Source organism: Eretmochelys imbricata, chromosome 5 (genome assembly GCF_965152235.1).
Source record: "Eretmochelys imbricata isolate rEreImb1 chromosome 5, rEreImb1.hap1, whole genome shotgun sequence".
Taxonomy (NCBI): domain Eukaryota; kingdom Metazoa; phylum Chordata; order Testudines; family Cheloniidae; genus Eretmochelys; species Eretmochelys imbricata.
This window is the reverse complement of record NC_135576.1, coordinates 73788567-73807289: the sequence shown is the minus strand read 5'-3', so window position 1 is coordinate 73807289 and position 18723 is coordinate 73788567. Positions and strand designations below refer to the sequence as shown.

Below are 18723 nucleotides of genomic sequence, written 5' to 3'. Positions count from 1 at the left end.
CTTTCCACTGGCAAGGTGAGATAATCCTATCCTAAAGTATGCTAAACCAGTAGATCTTACTATTCAAGCATAAACAAAACATTATTTGTATTACTTTGGGATTTTGTAAATTTACTTTCCCTATTAGTCAGACTTTGCCTATATTAAGGTTTACCCACCACTGTGGATAAGACAATGCAATTGGATCAATTCAAACCAGTAGCAAAATATACAACATAAATGTAAAAAGTGGCTTCCATTGACGTAGCATGTCCATTTCAAACTGAAGTAAGATCCACCAACACAACCCAAGGTTTACATTGGTGCAGCATGTTTACATCAGTGGCTGTCTCAGTGTAGCTAAACCAATGGCTAAAAACCACATGGTAGATAAGGCTGTACGATTAAAAATGTAAAGACCCTGGCTCTCCACTGTCATTTACACCTGTATAGTGGTCTTAGAACACATGCATAATGATTTGATAAAATCTCAGCCCTACTTTGACAAAGTATAAAATAGAAGGCAGTGGAAAACCATATGCAAAATATCTAAGCATTATCAATCATGAGGTACATTATATACAATAACCATACCCCATAGCACAAAGAACTGCTTATATGGCATTCAGTCCCAAAACCTACTTAATGCAAATAACAATACGCCAATTTTTTATTAATTCCAGTTGCTTAAATTAAATTACCTTTAAAAAAATAAATGTAAACACTGCTGTGAGATTAATGACCATCAGTAGAGCTAGTTATAGTCTTAGAACCTTAAAATAATAATACTTACAAAAATTCCTAAATTCACTCTGCCAGGCAGTGGCTTTCCTACCTTTGAATCTTCATTGCTCATTCCAAGTTCTAATACAGCTTGAGGAGATTTCAGTTTAGCTTGGGTGGACTGAGCCATCTGAAGGTTAAGCTGCCATCCAATTGTCTCAAGCTATAAAACACGAGTTCAAATTAGAATCAGTTGCTGCAGAAGCAATAAGGAGGTAAGCTTTCAACATTTCTCAGTAGTCTGTGTCAATGAACATGGATGGCCAGGCTCTACGTAGGCATTAGGGTTCCTACGCAAAGCACATTCTGCAAATTCTCCCTCAACTATATAATGTGGCTTGTTTTAAATTAATCTGCAAAAACACCCTTTAAATATTGTTTATTCTATGGTAATTGTGACAGCCTTGAGGGTAACGGTCTGATATGTTCAAGTAAATCATTGTATTCCTAAAATTAAAGAGGACAGTGACTTACAGTGATTTCCACGCTCTTGGGAAGCAATTTATAAATCAAATCTAAAAATAAATGATTTTCAAAAGTGCTGACCCCCTGAGGTTCCCATTTACATTCTGTTTTATACTTAAATTTCCTTTCCAAAAATAGAATCTTAATGGCAAATGTGGTTTGCTTTGGAAAGTGACTAAATAAAAATGGCGAATTCTTAATCAGCAGGTCCACACCCTGGGTGCATTCCATCATGCCTGCCAATATTTATGACAAAAATTATTCTGTGTTGCTTTCCACTTCTGTTAACATTGCAGAACCAAAACAGCTAATAGTGTGACCTGCAAAGTCTGTTCCTTCTTAAGTAACAAACAAAATGCACATAAAAGGAAACCACACACAAAATACACTCTATATCACTTTTAAGTCAAGGACCTAAAGTGATTTACAAACATTAGCAAATTATGCATCACAATATCCCATTGTAAGGGAGGTATTACTACATAAGCCACAGAACTAGGGGGCTTTCAGGAACCAATTTCTCTGGCTATAGGAGAAGAGAAGAAAACTGAAGGGCAGTTACCCGCTGAGAGGTTTAATTAGCATAATTATCACCTGCTTCAAGTTAGTCTTATAAAGTTTTTTTAACTCTATTTGGAATTTCTTTATGTTTTGTTCATAGAAATGCATTTTAAATTGGTTATGGAACTAAATATATTAAATGACATAAATCTTAGTTAATGCAGAGTTAAGGTTGTCCAGTGATAGCTTCTGCCCTTCCAGAATGTCAAATTCAGCAAAACTAAAACTTCTGAAAACAGGAAATACAGAATTAAGGTAAACGCCCACATAACCTTAGCTCTGCCCCCAGAGCCTCCAGTAGCCACTGGGAATGGTCTCCATATAGTCCAGATACATTCACATTTACGTGTAACTGTATTGGATGGGAGAGGAATAAGTTGGAGCTCCTAAGAAGAACTGTGATTGTGTACAGTAAGTGAAGTTACCGTCCATCAATTGAAGTGAAAAAGCACAGTGGGAATGTGTGTGTTATAGGCACTATGGGACATTGCTCAAAGAGGGCAGCATTAAGGTTGCATAGGAGTTACCTTAACTCTGTATTTCCTAATTTTCAAAAGTTTGAGTTTTGCTGAATTTGATATTCTGGAAAGGCATGAGCTGTCACTCAGCAACCTTAACGCTGCATTAACCAAGTTTTTTGCCATTTAATTTCCTAGCCTTTTAAAAAAGAAAGAGAAATGTTTGTTGGTAGGAGCTAATAGTCATTTAGATAGTTCTATTTCTCACCTAGGTTTGCAGCTGATATACTACTGTGGCTAGGTAATAATGAAAAGACCCAGCTTTTATACAGGGCTTTTCATCTTGAAGTATTTTACTTCATCATCCCCATTTTAAAGACAGGAAACTAAGGCACAGAGAAGGGAAGTCATTTGCCTAAGGTCACCTGGCAGGCCACTGGCAGAGCTAGGAATAATCCCAATACAGTAGTGATTTTAGTAGACCACATGGTTGCTATGCGACTCCTGAGTTTTCCTAACATCTCCTGTACATTTTCTTACAGTGGAATGGGGATAGTGGTTATGCTTTGACATGCTTGCAATGTGTATTTGCTAACAGGGCTGTTGAGAGAACTCTCATCCATGGTCTAGGCCCCAAAACCTTGACAGTTTTACTACAGGATTGTTTCAGTAACTTTAAGAGTGTGAGAGACGACTGGTGGCTGCATGCTACCTTGGTTAAGTAGCCTCAGCTGCACATTGAGCTGGACTCCTCACTCCCACTACCTGCCCCCAGATGGAACAACATTAAGGGAGTCCAACGTTTTCGTTTAAATTTCTTAGAACTGTAAGTGTCAATAGGGTTTTAGGGGGGGGGGCTTGAGCCAAATGTTTGTTTTATTTTGAAAGGGACCTCTAGCGGTAAACTAAACATCATGTTGTGTTAGAAATGCAGATTTATGGTTTTTACTTCACTCCTAATTCACACTTATTCTGGAATATTGCAGACATCTTAGAACACACACAATAAATACTGCAAAGTCTAAACAATGCAATAAAAGCCCTAACTTTATTTATATTGGTTTACTTTAAAATTACTTTGTTTTTGGTAAGATTCATGGGGGGGGGTTTATTTTAATATAGCTGTATGAGAACAATATTTGATTAATATACTCTATGCTATCTGAAGCTTCAAATGGTTTGCCTATTTATTTTCTTGAAAGGGAGATAGAACATATATTTTGCCGTGGCTTTGCTTATTTGGAAGATGTTCAAAATTCTGAAATAGTAACTAACCTTTTGTGAGTGGTAACAAGGTTTCTGTACAATATTTATTTCCAAAATACTTTATTTCACAGTACTTGCCAACAATTAAGTGGTACAACTTTTAGGATTATTTTTCCAAAGGATAAAAAGACATTTCAATTTTTTTCATTTCTAATATAATATTTACTATAATGACCCAAAAAGGTTTGAACGATTTTCCAGTATCCACAATCTACTGTGGAGTTTTAATGTAATCTCAGAGGTAATTCCTTGGATTTAAAAAAAAAAAAAATAGTCCTCTTAATTTATGAAAATAAATACATGCGTTCAGTTACTGTAGACTTGGCATCTTTTCACAGTTCCTCATCAGCATACTTTATACATTTATATATATAATATACACATTTATAGATATTCTACACACACATTTATATGAAGAAAAGCTAGCTCCTCTCTCTCTAATTTGAAGATAAATATGGTGGACGTGTTATTTTGCTACATAATGTCTTACTGGTAGCACTAACATTTATCTAGTTTTAGCTCAACATTTTTATTTTAAAAAAAAAATCACATTTTCAGGTGTCTGTAAACTAAGGAGGTATAACTAGAAGATGGGGGCGGGGGGGAAGGCAGTCAATATCACTAATACAATTTAGTATTTATGGAACATCTGCCAGGGAAGGAGCAAGAAAGGACTGTGAAGGATGCTCAACTTGAGAGTGGTGGAACACTGGATGTCCATGACAGAGACACACTCAGGGTTGCAGCTGAGAGTGTGGAGAGCAGGGTCAGATGTGCCAATCAGAAACTGAGCTGGAGATGAAATCAGGGTAAATTCTTGGTAAGAAATGCAATTTAAGAGGAAGAGAAGGGGCGTTACGGCCAAAGAAAGAACTGGGTATGTGAGCAGACACTCAAAGCGGGCAGTGAAACATCTTATTTCACTTCCCCATATTGCTATGACAGTCTGTACCCCTCTGTTCACCCTTTCTACAAGACTATGTTAAATTCTATTCAAAGCATATTGTGTAAGATATATGAAAACTCATGATTTGCTGATCATTAGTATCCTGGTAAAATATGTGTGGCAACATTTGTATGTAAGGATATAAAATTCCACTGAATAATGTTAGCAAGACATGTTCCAATGTATTCTGGAGGGTAGTCACAAACAAGTCCCCCAGAAACAAAACGCTAGCCAACCCCTCAGCCAGGGTCAACAAGATCAAATGGACCATCACCTAACTAAGTGGCCATTCTTCGGCAGGAGAGAGAGGGTGGGCAAAAAGCTACAATTTGTCAAAGCAGCAGATTAAACTCTGTCTCCTGAACATCACCTGGAGATGATTTTTGCACAAGAGAATCATCTCTCCCTCCTTGCTGTCTACCCAGCTGCAACACCTGAAGAACAAAAGAAGCAGCATTGTACTGGGGAAGGAGGGGGGAAATCCTGATTGAAAGAGGTTCAGGCAGCAGGACCACTGGAATATGTGGTGAGTGAGAGAGACCTTTGCTTTGTATTCACTTAGCTTGTTAAGTTAGGTGTTAGTTGTGTTTTACCTTTTATCTCCTTGTAACCAATTCTGACATACATACCTACCTCATTACATGTAAGCACTTAAAATCTATCTTTCCATAGTTAATAAATTTGTTTTGTTGTTTAGACTGAAGTGTTTGGGAAACCAGATTTGTGCATATTATTTTCCATTAATAAATGACAGACTTTATATGAGCTTGTAATGTACAGGAGGGTGCTGGGCAGTACAAGATGCACATTTCTGGGGGAAAGTCTGAGACTGGGAGTTTGCTGATGTTGCCCTGTAATGTGATCATGAGTGGCTGACTATAGCATTCATATAGTATAACTGGGAGTGATTTACAAACTAGAGGCTGTGTGTGAGCAGACCACAGGAGTGGTTGCCCTCATAGTAAAGCAAGGTAAAAAGCTCCCAGATTGGATAATTGAGGGGACATAGCCCAGACTGTACCTTGGTAGTCACAATTTTCAACTCCAAGAGGTCAAAAAAATTGAGGCAAAATTCTGGGACCTGAGACAGGCTTAAAAATCATGCGATTTGAAAATAAAAATGTTGGAGTGAGGAGTGTGGCCTTCTCGTTTATGTATCAGGGGTAGCCGTGTTAGTCTGTATCCACATAAACAACAATGAGTCTGGTGGCACCTTAAAGACTAACAGATTTATTTGACCATAAGCTTTCGTGGGTAAAAACCCCACTTCTTCAGATGCAGAAGATGCATCTGAAGAAGTGGGATTTTTACCCACAAAAGCTTATGCTCAAATAAATCTGTTAGTAACATGTATCTGAAGAAGTCGAATTTTTACCAATGAAAGCTTATGCTCAAATAAATCCGTTAGTCTTTAAGGTGCCACCGGACTCCTTGTTGTCTTCTCATTTATGAGCTTTCAGAGTCCATTCTGGTCACATGTTCAAGCTTTTCTCCATCACCATGAAGACTAAAAATTTACTTAAAAAAAAAAAAACTACTACATGAAATCTGGGTTTATCACCAAATCACATGTCTCCAAGAGCTAGGGATTACATATTATGAGTAGGGCCTTACTAAATTCACAGCAATGAAAAACACATCACGAACCATGAAATCTAGTGTGTCTCCCGCCCATCCCCCGCAAGAAATCTGGTCATTTGTGTCCTTTTACCCTATACTATACAGATTTCACAGGGGAGACCAGCATTTCTCAAATTGGGGTCCTGACCAAAATGGAGCTGCGAGGGGCGGAGGTATTTCAGGGGATCACAGTATTGCCACCCTCACTTCTGTGTTGACTTCAGAGCTGTGCAGCATACCATACCGTGCTACCCTTACTTCTGTGCTGCTGCCGGCAGTAGTTCTGCCTTCTGAGCTGGGCTCCCAGCCAGCAGCCGCCGCTCTCCAGCTGCTCAGCTCTGACGGCAGTGCCACCACAATCAGCAGCGCAGAAGTAAGAGTAGCAGTACCGCAACCCCACTATAATAACCTTGTGACACCCCCCACACACACACACACACACCTCCTTTCGGGTTAGGACCCCTACAATTAGACCATCATGAAATTTCAGAATTAAATAGCTAAAATCATAACATTTACCATTTTTAAAATCATATGACAGTGAAATTGACCAAAATGGACAGTGAATTTGGTAGGGCTTTAATGATGAGTCTTGTGATAAAATCAAGCTGAGGTCAAGCAGAAAGTTTATACATTTCTGCAGCATGAACAGGATGCTGAAGTATCAGCTAAACCACCCACTGTTTCTCCTCCACGGATTTTCCACACTTTAGCACATATCTGCAGAGTAGAGGGTGCCAGCAGCATTTACCCCAGAGAAAGTAGTGGAGATAGTAGTGACAATAAATAAGCAGTACTGCTTAAACTGTAACAAAGGCTGCACATTTTAAGAGTGGCTGAAATCAACATTATCAGAATTTCTACAAAAGAAGAAGCTTAGATAATTATGTGACAACTGATCAGCTAAAGCTTTAGTATCAACATATTATGAATACCCTGATTATTACATTCAGATCCTTGTGATGTTTTTGAAAAAATGTACTACATTTAAAATTACTAGCTTTTCACTAAAATATAATACAAATTGCATCTCCCATTTGTGCAAGATTCCCAGATGTTCGGCATTTAAAATTACTAGCTTTTCACTAAAGGTAATACAAATTACACCTTTCATTTGTACATGATTACAAACTGTAAACTATGTAATAACTGTTAAAATAAATTTATTAAAATATCTAATAAATTCAAGATTTTGATATTATCTGATTCGGATTAGAATACATATATACAAGCACAATTAAACCATATTAAGCCTATAACACTGCTTTATATTCATAGAAAACCTAGACTCAGGAATGGTGTTGAATACCTTGTCATATACATCATTAGATCTCTGCACAAACAAACACTACTCCTGTTTACATATAAAAGGATTTGAACACTGACTGGCTTTGTCCTGGTGTGACAAAGTAGAAAAATAATTTACATTTATCTCAGATAAATACATTGCAAATTCATCCTCATTACAAATCAGAAAAGCATAGCCTTCTGGACAGAATACTTGTGAGCAGGCAGCAGTAGTGCTAAATTGAGAGTGAGTGTTCTATAATTTTCTGTATCTGGAACAGTAAGTTTAAGAAGGTAACCTTTAGATCACACAAACACTACCACGCTTAAAGCATACACGCATATATACTCCCAACAAAGTCCAGAGGATTACTTACACATGGATCTGGCTCATATTAAATCAGTATAAGTTTTTTGACAAGTTAGCTATCTAGTGGGAGTAGGACAGAATGGTACTTAAATTTAGCATGGAATGTAATACTGGTTGGTCAGAAACTTAAAGTAAACTATGTTTGTGACAAAGGACAAAACCATAGGCATCTTTTGTAGCCTCCTTTGAAACAGCTAGATTACACAGTACTACTGCAACTACTGAGAAGAAAAGTGTATACCAAGGAAATTATGGTACGGTATTAAATCTCTTATCGATCTAGCTCAGGGGTTGGCAACCTGCAGCACATGAGCCAATTTTTACCGGCATGCTGCTGCCAGCCGGGGTCCCGGCCGCCCGCCCCGCTCAGCCCACTGCCTGCCTGCATGAATGGAACCCTAGACTGGCAGCAGGCCAAGCGGGGCCAGCGGCCGGGACCCCAGCTGGCAGGAGCCAACGGACGGAACCCCGACTGGCGGCGGGCTGAGCCACTCAGCCCACCGCCGGTCTGGAGTTCCGGCCACCGGCCCCGCTCAGCCCACTGACTGTCTGGAGTTCCGGCCGCTGGCCCAGCTCAGCCCACTGCCAGCCTGAGTGAACGGAATCCCCAGCCGGCAGTGGACTGAGTGGGGCCGGGACCCTGGCTGGCAGGAATGGGTGGAACCCCAGACCAGCAGCGGGTGAGCCGCTACCGATCTGGGGTTCTGTCCGCCCCCTGACAGTCTGGGGTTCTGGCTGCCGGCCCCTTGCCAGCCAGCATCCCAGCCATCTTCCCCGCCCAGCCTGTTGCTGGCCTGGGATACCAGCCCCAGGCCCCGCTCACCCTGCTGCTGGTCTGGGGTTCCAGCTGGGGTCCAGGCCTCCAGCCCTGCTCAGCCCTCCTGCCGGCTTAGGGTACCAGCAGCCAGCCCAGGGCTCTGCTCCTGGCCTGGGCCCAGCATTCTGCAGCTCTTATCAAAAATTACACTACAATTAGCTTTAAAACTTGAAAACTTAAAAACTTTGTATATTACAGTAATCATTAAAAATGTATAATGTTAATAAATATATAGGTTTGATGAAAGAAAGTAGTTGTACTTATGTGCCTGTGCTTAATTTGTGTTTTTGATGATTTACCTTCTAAAAAAATCTTGCATGTCTTGCACCCCCAGAAAGGGCATCTCACAGCCCCAGGGGTGCGTGCACCCCAGGTTAAGAACCACTACACTAAACTGATAAGATCTGCATTTTAATTTAATTTTAAATGAAGCTTCTTAAACATTTTAAAAACCTTGCTTACTTTACATACAACAATAGTTTAGTTATATAATATAGACTTATAGAGAGAGATCTTCTAAAAATGTTAAAATGCATTACCGGCACACGAAACCTTAAATTAGAGTGAATAAATGAAGACTCGGCACACCACTTCTGAAAGGTTGCCGACTCCTGATCTAGTTTATAATGAGCCCATCAATCGGGTCAAATCAGCTTCCAGTGATACAGTCACTGATTTTAGCATGACTGAAAATAAATATTAATATCCATTTTATAAATTTAAAACTTGGCACAGATCTGAGGCTACTTTCTAACAGTAGTGACCTTTCTGGTATTAGCAATGTCTACTCAAGCCACTAAGATGGACTTTCATGCTTTCAGTTTCAGCCAGTTACTTACTAGGCTGTTAGTAAAGAAATCATTGATTCACATTTGTATAGAAGATATGTAAAATCCAAAGCTCGTTAACTATTGATGCAACTGCCATTTTAAGTCAATTACTCACATTTATAATTACTTTTCTCTACAGCTAGTTTAACAATTTGAAGATGTGCTGGAGCAGTGTGTCTCTGACTCTTCATTAGGGACATATTTTGCCTTTCCCCTAGTGAGTATACAAGGCATAACTGGGAGCATAAATAGTGTGATTCCAAGGCACGTGGTAGGCAACATATGGCTCATCCCTACTAAAGGGTCCATACCTACTGTGTCTGGAAGCAATGTTCCACTGGGAGAGTCCTGTGTTCCAGAATGGAGGAGATTTGTGGGAGGGACACATAAGGGCAGATCTGGAGAACATGCAATTACAGGTATGCGTACGCTGCAATTAGAGGTGTGATTGCAGCATGTGTACACACATACAAGCAAGCTCTGATCCAGCAATGGAGCTCTGGCAGCAAAGACTTCAGTACGGGTTAGCCACCCTGAGCAAATACCCAGAGGCCCAGATGAAGTCCATGCTGCCACAGCTTCACTACTATTGGTACTCAAACTGGCCAGATTAAGGCTAGTTTGGGTGTGCCTACATGTGCTGCAATCACATACCTTGACTGCAGTGCAGACAAACCTATGTGGCTCCATCAGCTATTTTCCCCACCCATGTACTACCTTGAAGCTGCAGCAGTGATTTGAGTACATCCTGGAGGACAAGGGAATGGAAGATACTTCCCTACGTGACTCTTTTTAGCATCAAGCTTAACACAGGCTATGCACTGAATCCAGGATTTGGCTTATTATATTTATTATAATTATTATATAGCAGTTGGTAAGGTTTTAGAGCATGTCGGCTAGGTCAAGTTCTTGGAATCTAATTAGACTCCTACCTTCTTAGTTGGACCACAAGCTGGAAACATTTCATAGATCAAGAAAGTCCAGGCCGGTGAGAAAACAGGTTATTGTTACTATTATCTATGTTTGATGATAGAAATTATGCATACTTCAGTACCTCTGTGGTGATACTGCAGAGGCTGAAGGTATTAGGTAATAAGCAGCAGGACAGTACTTTCTTGTAAACTCAGGAGCTAAAGTAACTTTGCAAAGATCACAATCAAATTACATTGGCCAAGTCTCCATGAGTAAAAACAACAACTTTAGTTGAACCATACAGTATAAATGTGTTTCTACTTTGGCATCAGCATATTAATAATCCCTTTTTCCTCAATCATAGACTTGAAAAATAGCCTTTGCTTAAATCAATCTATTAATTTTAAAGTTCCTAGGGCCAAAAAACTAACAATAGAAGGTATTACGCACAATGGCATATGGCTAAGATGCTATATGAATAAACTAAACTATATAAGGTATAAATTTTAGAGTACTCAAAAGTGTGCTAGACACATCACAACACAGATGAGTTGCACCAAAATGTGTGCAATATTGTTTCACATATGCCACAGTGACAGGGCAACCAACAATAGGGTGAACATGTGGAGGAAGACAAGGGTTACAGCAATAACATCACACAAAGCAGCAGGGACATGTGTACAGTATAGTTGAACACATTTTTGTATAGCTTTTAGAAACTATGCATTTGAAATAAATGTCAAAAATATCTTGGTTGATTCACTTCTTGGTGGTGTCATGGAAGAAGTGAGTATTAAAAAGCTATGTGAACACCAGGCAGAATAGTATCTGACAACTAAACTGATCTAACTAAGCAGCCGTAAACTGCAACAGAGCTGAGGCAGAATCAGGGAGCCTCAACTATCTCCTGGACAGTAGCCCTCTAAAGAAACCAGTGTAGTAAGCTGCATGCAGCAGAGACTAACACAGAGTTGTCTAGCACTATCTGCACTGCCCATTCAGTGGGACAACTCTGCACACTCTTTCCTACAGACTATTGAATGAATTTGTTCCCGATTAACTTAGAAAAGGCTTAGTCCTCCCAATGGCTACAAGCGCTGACAAAAAAAAATCCCAATCCTTTAAAGCAGGGTTTTCAAAAATGAAATGAGAAACATTCAGTTTCTTGGCTTAAAAAAAGTTAGTTTTTGTTTTAGCTATGTTTCTTTAAAGGAACATACCAGTATATCCATTTTACTCAACCCAAGTGTATGACAGTTCAAAGATAAGCATTTCTCACAAAAAATATCTGAAATAAAAACTGTGTTTTCTAAATTGCTATTATTGATTTATATTTTATTAGGCTGGTGTGGGAAGATGGGTCATTGCTGGAAAACTGCAGGCAGGAAACAGGATTTAGAACCAGGAGACGGCAGTTATGTGGCACACGCCAAGATATTGTAACTTCTTTTAGCAGGTGTCATTAAAATAAGTCTTCCTTCTATAGACTAAAAGAGAACCTGCAGTTTAATAACCTCTTTAGTTTACTTGAGAGGATATCATGCCACTTTACCAATCCTAGGGGATATGCAGCGGCTGCCTATTGTATAAAAGATAGGTTTTAAAACATTCTTATATGTTTCATGAGATTCTCTATTGAGTGCTATAAACACCTCTTTTCCTGGTCAGTTTTCCTCTTGATCATTACACAGTGAAATGACAAATGCCTTTGAGCTAGACCTTAAAAATATATGTTCAAGAAAAAAAAAGACAAGGAATTTATATGCAGGTTTATAAAGCAACTGAAAAAAAAGACAGCTGGTAAGCCTCAACAGTAATGATTATACACGTGCATGCAGGTACACAGGCAGATAAAACCACATGAATAAAAATGGTGAATAAATAAAATGAGAAACTGACTGAGAAAAAGAAAGGCTAGTGATGGTTACAGAAAAAGCTATTATAGTATTTGTTTGTGCCAGAAAGAAGAGACAGAACAGCAACTATTCATGACTTTAAAGGAGAAAGTTATTTAGGAGGAACAATAAACTGATTGTCCTGACTCAAAAAAAATTAAAAAAAATAAAACCCAACCCAGGTTATTTATAAGTTAACTAATATGTAAAAGTGTTATTTGCTCAATCCCAAATACAACACAACCTGTGTCACCTAATTCCTAACTGTTTATAGACCAATTTTAAAAAAAAAATTCTTATGTTATAATCTTGGCTAAGCTCCCCATTTGGAGAGTCACCAGACTGCTGTATTAGACCTAACCTTGGATCCCTTATGTTTTTAAACTTACTGAGACGGACACTGGCTTGGTGTCTAGTCTTTCAGGCACAACTCCCAGAGCACAGACTCCTGTGCCAGTACTCTTTCACATGTTGTGAAACCCCACAGCAGCAGCAGCTACACTTCTATTTCTAGTGCTCCAACTTAGTCAACCTGGTTCAGGGATGTCTGCCTAAACTGAAAAATCACACCTTCTGCTCCAGTGTAGACACAGCCTATAAGTCTGGTTGTTTCCTCCTCCATGTTGCCTGGGTACCAGCTATAGGGACATTGAGAGTCTACAGGAGAGTCTCTTCCCCGCCCCGCCACTCTCAGTTCTGTTGCCCAAAGTAATAGCAGACCATCAGGGCCAGGAGGAGCAATTGCAGGAAGAGTCCTTCTCAGGCTCTGCAGCCCCCAAGAGGAGCATGCTCACTCTGGGGGGATGGAACATCTGCAATTCAGTTGGTATGTAGGAGTTAGGAGGGCATGGAGCGTAATCAGTATAGCTGAAATCTTCGGAAGAGATAGCTGCCCAAACTCTGGGAAACCTCTATTAAGCATATAAAAACAGATTTTTCAGGGGCTTATAGCTTGGCCAAAATTGGGCAAATTTTCGCTAGGATGGCAAAAGTACACCCCGGCACAAAGGCCACCCCTCTCCCAAATTTCAAGTTCCTGCTCATGGAAGAACTAGAGCTTCTCAGCGAAACAGATAATTTTTTTTTCTAATATGGACAGAACAACATATTTTCCCCTAAACTCATTCCCAGAAACAGCTAAGCTGTTTTAATTAAAACTTCAGTGGGGGCTGAAAACAAAGCAGACCTACAGCATGAAAAATTTCAACCCAAACAGTTTAAGTTTGGCAAAGTTTTTCTCAACTGAAAACATGGTCTATCATGGAAAGTGTCAGGCAATCTTAACTACAGGCATCACTCTCTGTGCCATCTATTATAAAAAAAAAAGTTTACACAATTTAGGACTAAAGAGGAGTATGCAAATCCCAAGAGTTTTTAATTAAGTGGATTGTTTGGGTAATTGAAGAAATTCCCTGTCAAGCACCTGGACACTGTTGAATCTAATTAAGCTATATCCAGTGCCGAGTGTATGAGTTTTTCATTTTTAAAAGCAATCCATAAACAGATTGTATAAAAAAGATTCATGAATATGAACAAACCCAAAAGCGGAAAAAAAACCATGTTAAACAAAAGCATAGTTAAGTAACGCAACGGCAGTACATCTATCAAGAGAACACTATCTAGGAAGATGGGGAAAACATAACAAAGAAGGCAGATGGTAGTGACTAGGAGATTTAATTTTCAGAAACATGCAAGGTGAATGGGGATGTGTAGCAGACACATAAACCCTTATGTTTTATTCCCTCTGGAGGAGACACTATCATAACTGGACAAACTCTTGGCAGAAGCTGAACTGGAGCCAATTATTCTGATGTATATGTAAGAAACAATGACAGTCAGCAATGGAACAGAGGTCTTAAAATTAAGGTAAGAAGTCATTTAGGAAGTATCCACAAATTTTTTTAAAAATATATAGCAGTGTCAGTACTTCAGGTACTGACTGACCCAGAGTAATCTTGAAAAACTTACTTTTCCTCATTATCATATTGCAAGACATTGCAATGCCAATCCATTGATGATGAATGATCAGCTCCCACTAGGTGAGATATTGTAGCAAGCAGTCTGCTGAGGTGACAACCAGTATCAAGAGTATGCTGGAAACTGAAGCCTATCTAGAGGAGTGAGGTAACTCCAAAATTACTATTAAAAATATTACAGTTTTGTAATGTTTCCAACACTTATACTATACATAACACAAGATTAAAGAGAAAACTTTACCACACCATGCAAAGTTTTAAAATCATTGGGCTTACCAAACCAACTTTACAGACAGTGGTGGTGGTCTCATCACAGATACAAAGCATCCAGAACTATCTAGCCTGAGCTAACTATCCACACCAATCTACAGTTTTTAGACCTATAGAAAGAAAACTGCATGTCTAATGTCCCATCAGCATGGAAGCATGTCCTCTGGAATGGTGGCCAAAGCATGAGGGGGCATATGAATGCTTAGCATATCTGACACATAAATACCTTGCAATGATGACTACAAAAGTGCCATGCAAATACCTTTTCTCACTTTCTGGTGACATTGTAAATAAGAAGTGGGCAGCATTATCTCCTGTAAATGTAAACAAACTTGTTTGTCTTAGCGATTAGCTGAACAAGAAGCAGGACTAAGCGGACTTGTAGGCTTTGAAGTTTTACATTGTTTTGTTTTTGAGTGCAGTTACGTAACAAAAAAATCTACATCTTTAAGTTGCACTTTCACAATAAAGAGATTGCATTACGATATTTGTATGAGGTGACTTGAAAAATACTATTTCTTTTGTTTATCATCATTTTTACAGTGCAAATATTTGTAATCAAAAATAATATACACTTTGATTTCAATTACAATATAGAATATATATGAAAATGTACAAAAGCATCCAAAATATTTAATAAATTTCAATTGGTATTCTATTGTTTAACAGTGCGATTAAAAGCGATTTTTTTTTGAGTTAATCACGTGAGTTAAATGCAATTAATCGTAAGCCCTAATATATATGCATACACATATATGCAAACACTCTGAAGTTAGGAAATTCCAGAATTTGGGTTGCCCGTGGGGAAGAGATTTCTGATAGTTAGATGGCTCTTTAAGGTAATGAAAAAAGACATAATGAGATCCGATGGTCGGAAGCTGAAGTTAGACAAATTTAGAATAGAAATATGACACACATTTTTAACATTGACGGTAATAAAGAATTGGAATGACTTAATCTAGGGATTCTTTGTCACTTTAAGCTTAAATAAAGTTTGGACATCATTTTAAAGGATATGCTATTGACAAAATAGAAATTACTGGTTAAGGATCCATGTCCTGTGTTGTGTAAGAAATCAGATGTAATGATCCTAATACTCCTTTCTAGCTTTAAAATCTATTAATTTTGCAAGGTGGAGCACACAAAGAAGTTCTGATATTTTAAGTGCAAAACTTCATAGTCCCTTTTCTCCTGTAACTTTTTAACTCGGATGAAGGAGTTAAAGGAAGAGAAACTTCAGAAAAACACCCACTGTCATGGGGCAGCTGCCCCTCACTGATAGCTAAGGGATTAAAGCCACCCTGGGGAGGCTGCGCAGGAGGCAGCCAATGAGGAAAAGGCTTATAGTGCCAGCCAATCACTTTATTGGAACATCCAATCAGGGCCAGGCTGGCCCATATAAGAAGGGGCTGCTGCGAGCAGAGGAGGCAGCAGTCACTCCCTGAAAGGTGAGGGAGGAGGACTGGCTGCTTAGAATGCTGGACAGAGCAGTGCTGGGCAGGGTCAGTAGAGTAGGAGAAAGCTCCAGGCTGACAGCTGCCAGACTACGGCCCTGATACAAGGGTGAAGAAGATGCTAGGGCTGCAGGAAAGTGGCCAAGGGAAGGAGACAGCGGAGTTGGAGGAGGGGCAGTACGTGGCTATCAGCTATAGGGTCCCTGAGTCGAGACTCAGAGTAGCGGGTGGGCCAGGTTCCCCCCACTTGCCACCTAAGGCAGTGGCTGGTGAATGGAATGCAGTTTGCCACTGAGATGAGCGGCTAGAATCGGTACTGCAGTTTGCCACTGAGGCAAGTGATTGGAGTAAAGTGAGAAAGGCCAAAAGCCATGTAGAGTTGGACCTTGCAAAGGGAATTAAAACCAACAGTAAAAGGTTCTATAGCCATATAAATAAGAAAAAAACAAAGAAAGAAAGAAGTGGGACCACTAAACACTGAGGATGGAGAGGAGGTTAAGGATAATCTAGGCATGGCCCAATATCTAAACAAATACTTTGCCTCAGTCTTTAATGAGGAGCTTAGGGATAATGGTAGGATGACAAATGGGAAGGAGGATATGGAGGTAGATATTACCACATCCGAGGTAGAAGCCAGCACACACAGAGAGCTAGAGGAGAGCACACGTGCTTATCCACCCTAAGACAACCAGTAGCCTGGTGGTCAGGGAAAACCTCTGGGATGTGGGAGATGCAGGTTCAAGTCCCTGGTCTAAATCAGGTAGACTACTGAACTGAATCTGGATCTCTCACAGCCCATCTGTGTGTCCTACCATGAGGCTATTCTGGGGAGGGTCTCTCTCTGGGTTTAACCAAAAATTCCATCCTGAACATAAGAAACTTTTCCTGATGCTTCCCCCTCCCACCCCCCAAAAAAGGTCAGTTTTGACAAATCACCATTTTCCAGGAAAAAAAATTTTGCTGAAAAATTTCCAACACAGCTCTATACCTCATGTCCTCTAACCCTCCTGTCAAGGTTCCTCCCCCACTCTGAACTCTAGGGTACAGATGTGGGGACCTGCATGAAAAACCTCCTAAACTTATCTTTACCAGCTTAGGTCAAAACTTCCCCAAGGTACAAAATATTCCACCCGTTGTCCTTGGACTGGCCGCTACCACCACTAAACTAATACTGGTTACTGGGGAAGAGCTGTTTGGACGCGTCCTTCCCCCCAAAATACTTCCCAAAACCTTGCACCCCACTTCCTGGACAAGGTTTGGTAAAAAAGCCTCACCAATTTGCCTAGGTGACTACAGACCCAGACCCTTGGATCTTAAGAACAATGAACAATCCTCCCAACACTTGCACCCCCCCTTTCCTGGGAAATGTTGGATAAAAAGCCTCATCAATTTGCATAGGTGACCACAGACCCAAACCCTTGGATCTGAGAACAATGAAAAAGCATTCAGTTTCTTACAAGAAGACTTTTAATAAAAATAGAAGTAAATAGAAATGAAGAAATCCCCCCTGTAAAATCAGGATGGTAGATATCTTACAGGGAAATTAGATTCAAAAACATTGAGAACCTCTCTAGGCAAAACCTTAAGTTACAAAAAAGATACACAGACAGAAATAGTTATTCTATTCAGCACAATTCTTTTCTCAGCCATTTAAAGAAATCATAATCTAACACATACCTAGCTAGATTACTTACTAAAAGTTCTAAGACTCCATTCCTGGTCTATCCCCGACAAAGACTATAGACAGACACACAGACCCTTTGTTTCTCTCCCTCCTCCCAGCTTTTGAAAGTATCTTGTCTCCTCATTGGTCATTTTGGTCAGGTGCCAGCGAGGTTACCTTTAGCTTCTTAACCCTTTACAGGTGAGAGGAGCTTTCCCCTGGCCAGGAGGGATTTCAAAGGGGTTTACCCTTCCCTTTACATTTATGACACCTCCCACCTAGACTCGCCCAGCCATATTCAAAACTTATTTTACTATAAGTCTGTAAATACTCAAGTTCAGCTTATTAAGGCCAAAAATAAATGTGTACAAAAAGGATAAATTTGCATGTGGTATATCAAACATCAATATCTGAACCAATAAAGACAGGTTTCAGAGTAGCAGCCGTGTTAGTCTGTATTCGCAAAAAGAAAAGGAGTACTTGTGGCACCTTAGAGACTAACAAATTTATTTGAGCATAAGCTTTCGTGAGCTACAGCTCACTTCATCGGATGCATTCAGTGGAAAATACAGTGGGGAGATAGCTGTAGCTCACGAAAGCTTATACGCAAATAAATTTGTTAGTCTCTAAGGTGCCACAAGTACTTCTTTTCTTTGAACCAATAAAGTTTGTGAATTACTGCTCCCCCCCACACACACACACAAGCTCCCTGTGTGCCACCGTCCCATCCCCCTCTATTTCAAGGGCACCCTGACACCCTCCCCCTACCTCCTCTCCCATGCCAGGGGCTCTGTGTCCCCCCTGCCACCCATTCCCAGGGGTTGTGTGTCTCCTTTTTCTTCTCCTTCCAAAATACCTTTCTTACCCCCAGAATGGAAGGGACAGCAGCCAGCTGGTGCCCCCTTCTCCTCCTTTCCCTCCATCATGGAGCAGACTTTGGGGAAGCATCTGTAGGAGGGTGGAAAGAATGAAACCTACTTCACTCTCTTCTCCTTCCGGTTCACCCTGCTGGCTGAGCATCTGCCCCACAGCTGTTAGGCAGATTCCAGCACAAAGAGCAAGGAACAACTTTTTAGGTGCAAATGGCTTTTCCTGTGCTTACCAAAATCAATAGGCAGTTCTGCCTATTGATGCTTAGAACATTCCCTGAAACTTTAGCAGTTGATTAGAT

At 40.0% G+C, this 18723-nt stretch overlaps 1 protein-coding gene across 7 annotated transcripts in view; it reads right to left on the bottom strand.

Annotated features, from left to right (window-relative positions):
- Positions 1 to 18723, bottom strand: part of COMMD10 (COMM domain containing 10) — a 159116-nt gene that overhangs the window by 128368 nt on the left and 12025 nt on the right. For 4 of the 7 annotated variants that reach the window (XM_077817349.1, XM_077817353.1, XM_077817352.1 and 1 more), the window contains exon 5: positions 815 to 925. The exons of 1 other annotated variant lie outside the window; for it this stretch is intronic. In XM_077817349.1, the coding sequence (XP_077673475.1) occupies positions 815 to 925 (111 nt within the window). Of the gene's footprint in view, positions 1 to 772; positions 926 to 18723 lie in introns of all 7 variants that reach the window. 2 more of the 7 variants (XM_077817348.1, XM_077817351.1) reach the window with 1 other exon arrangement.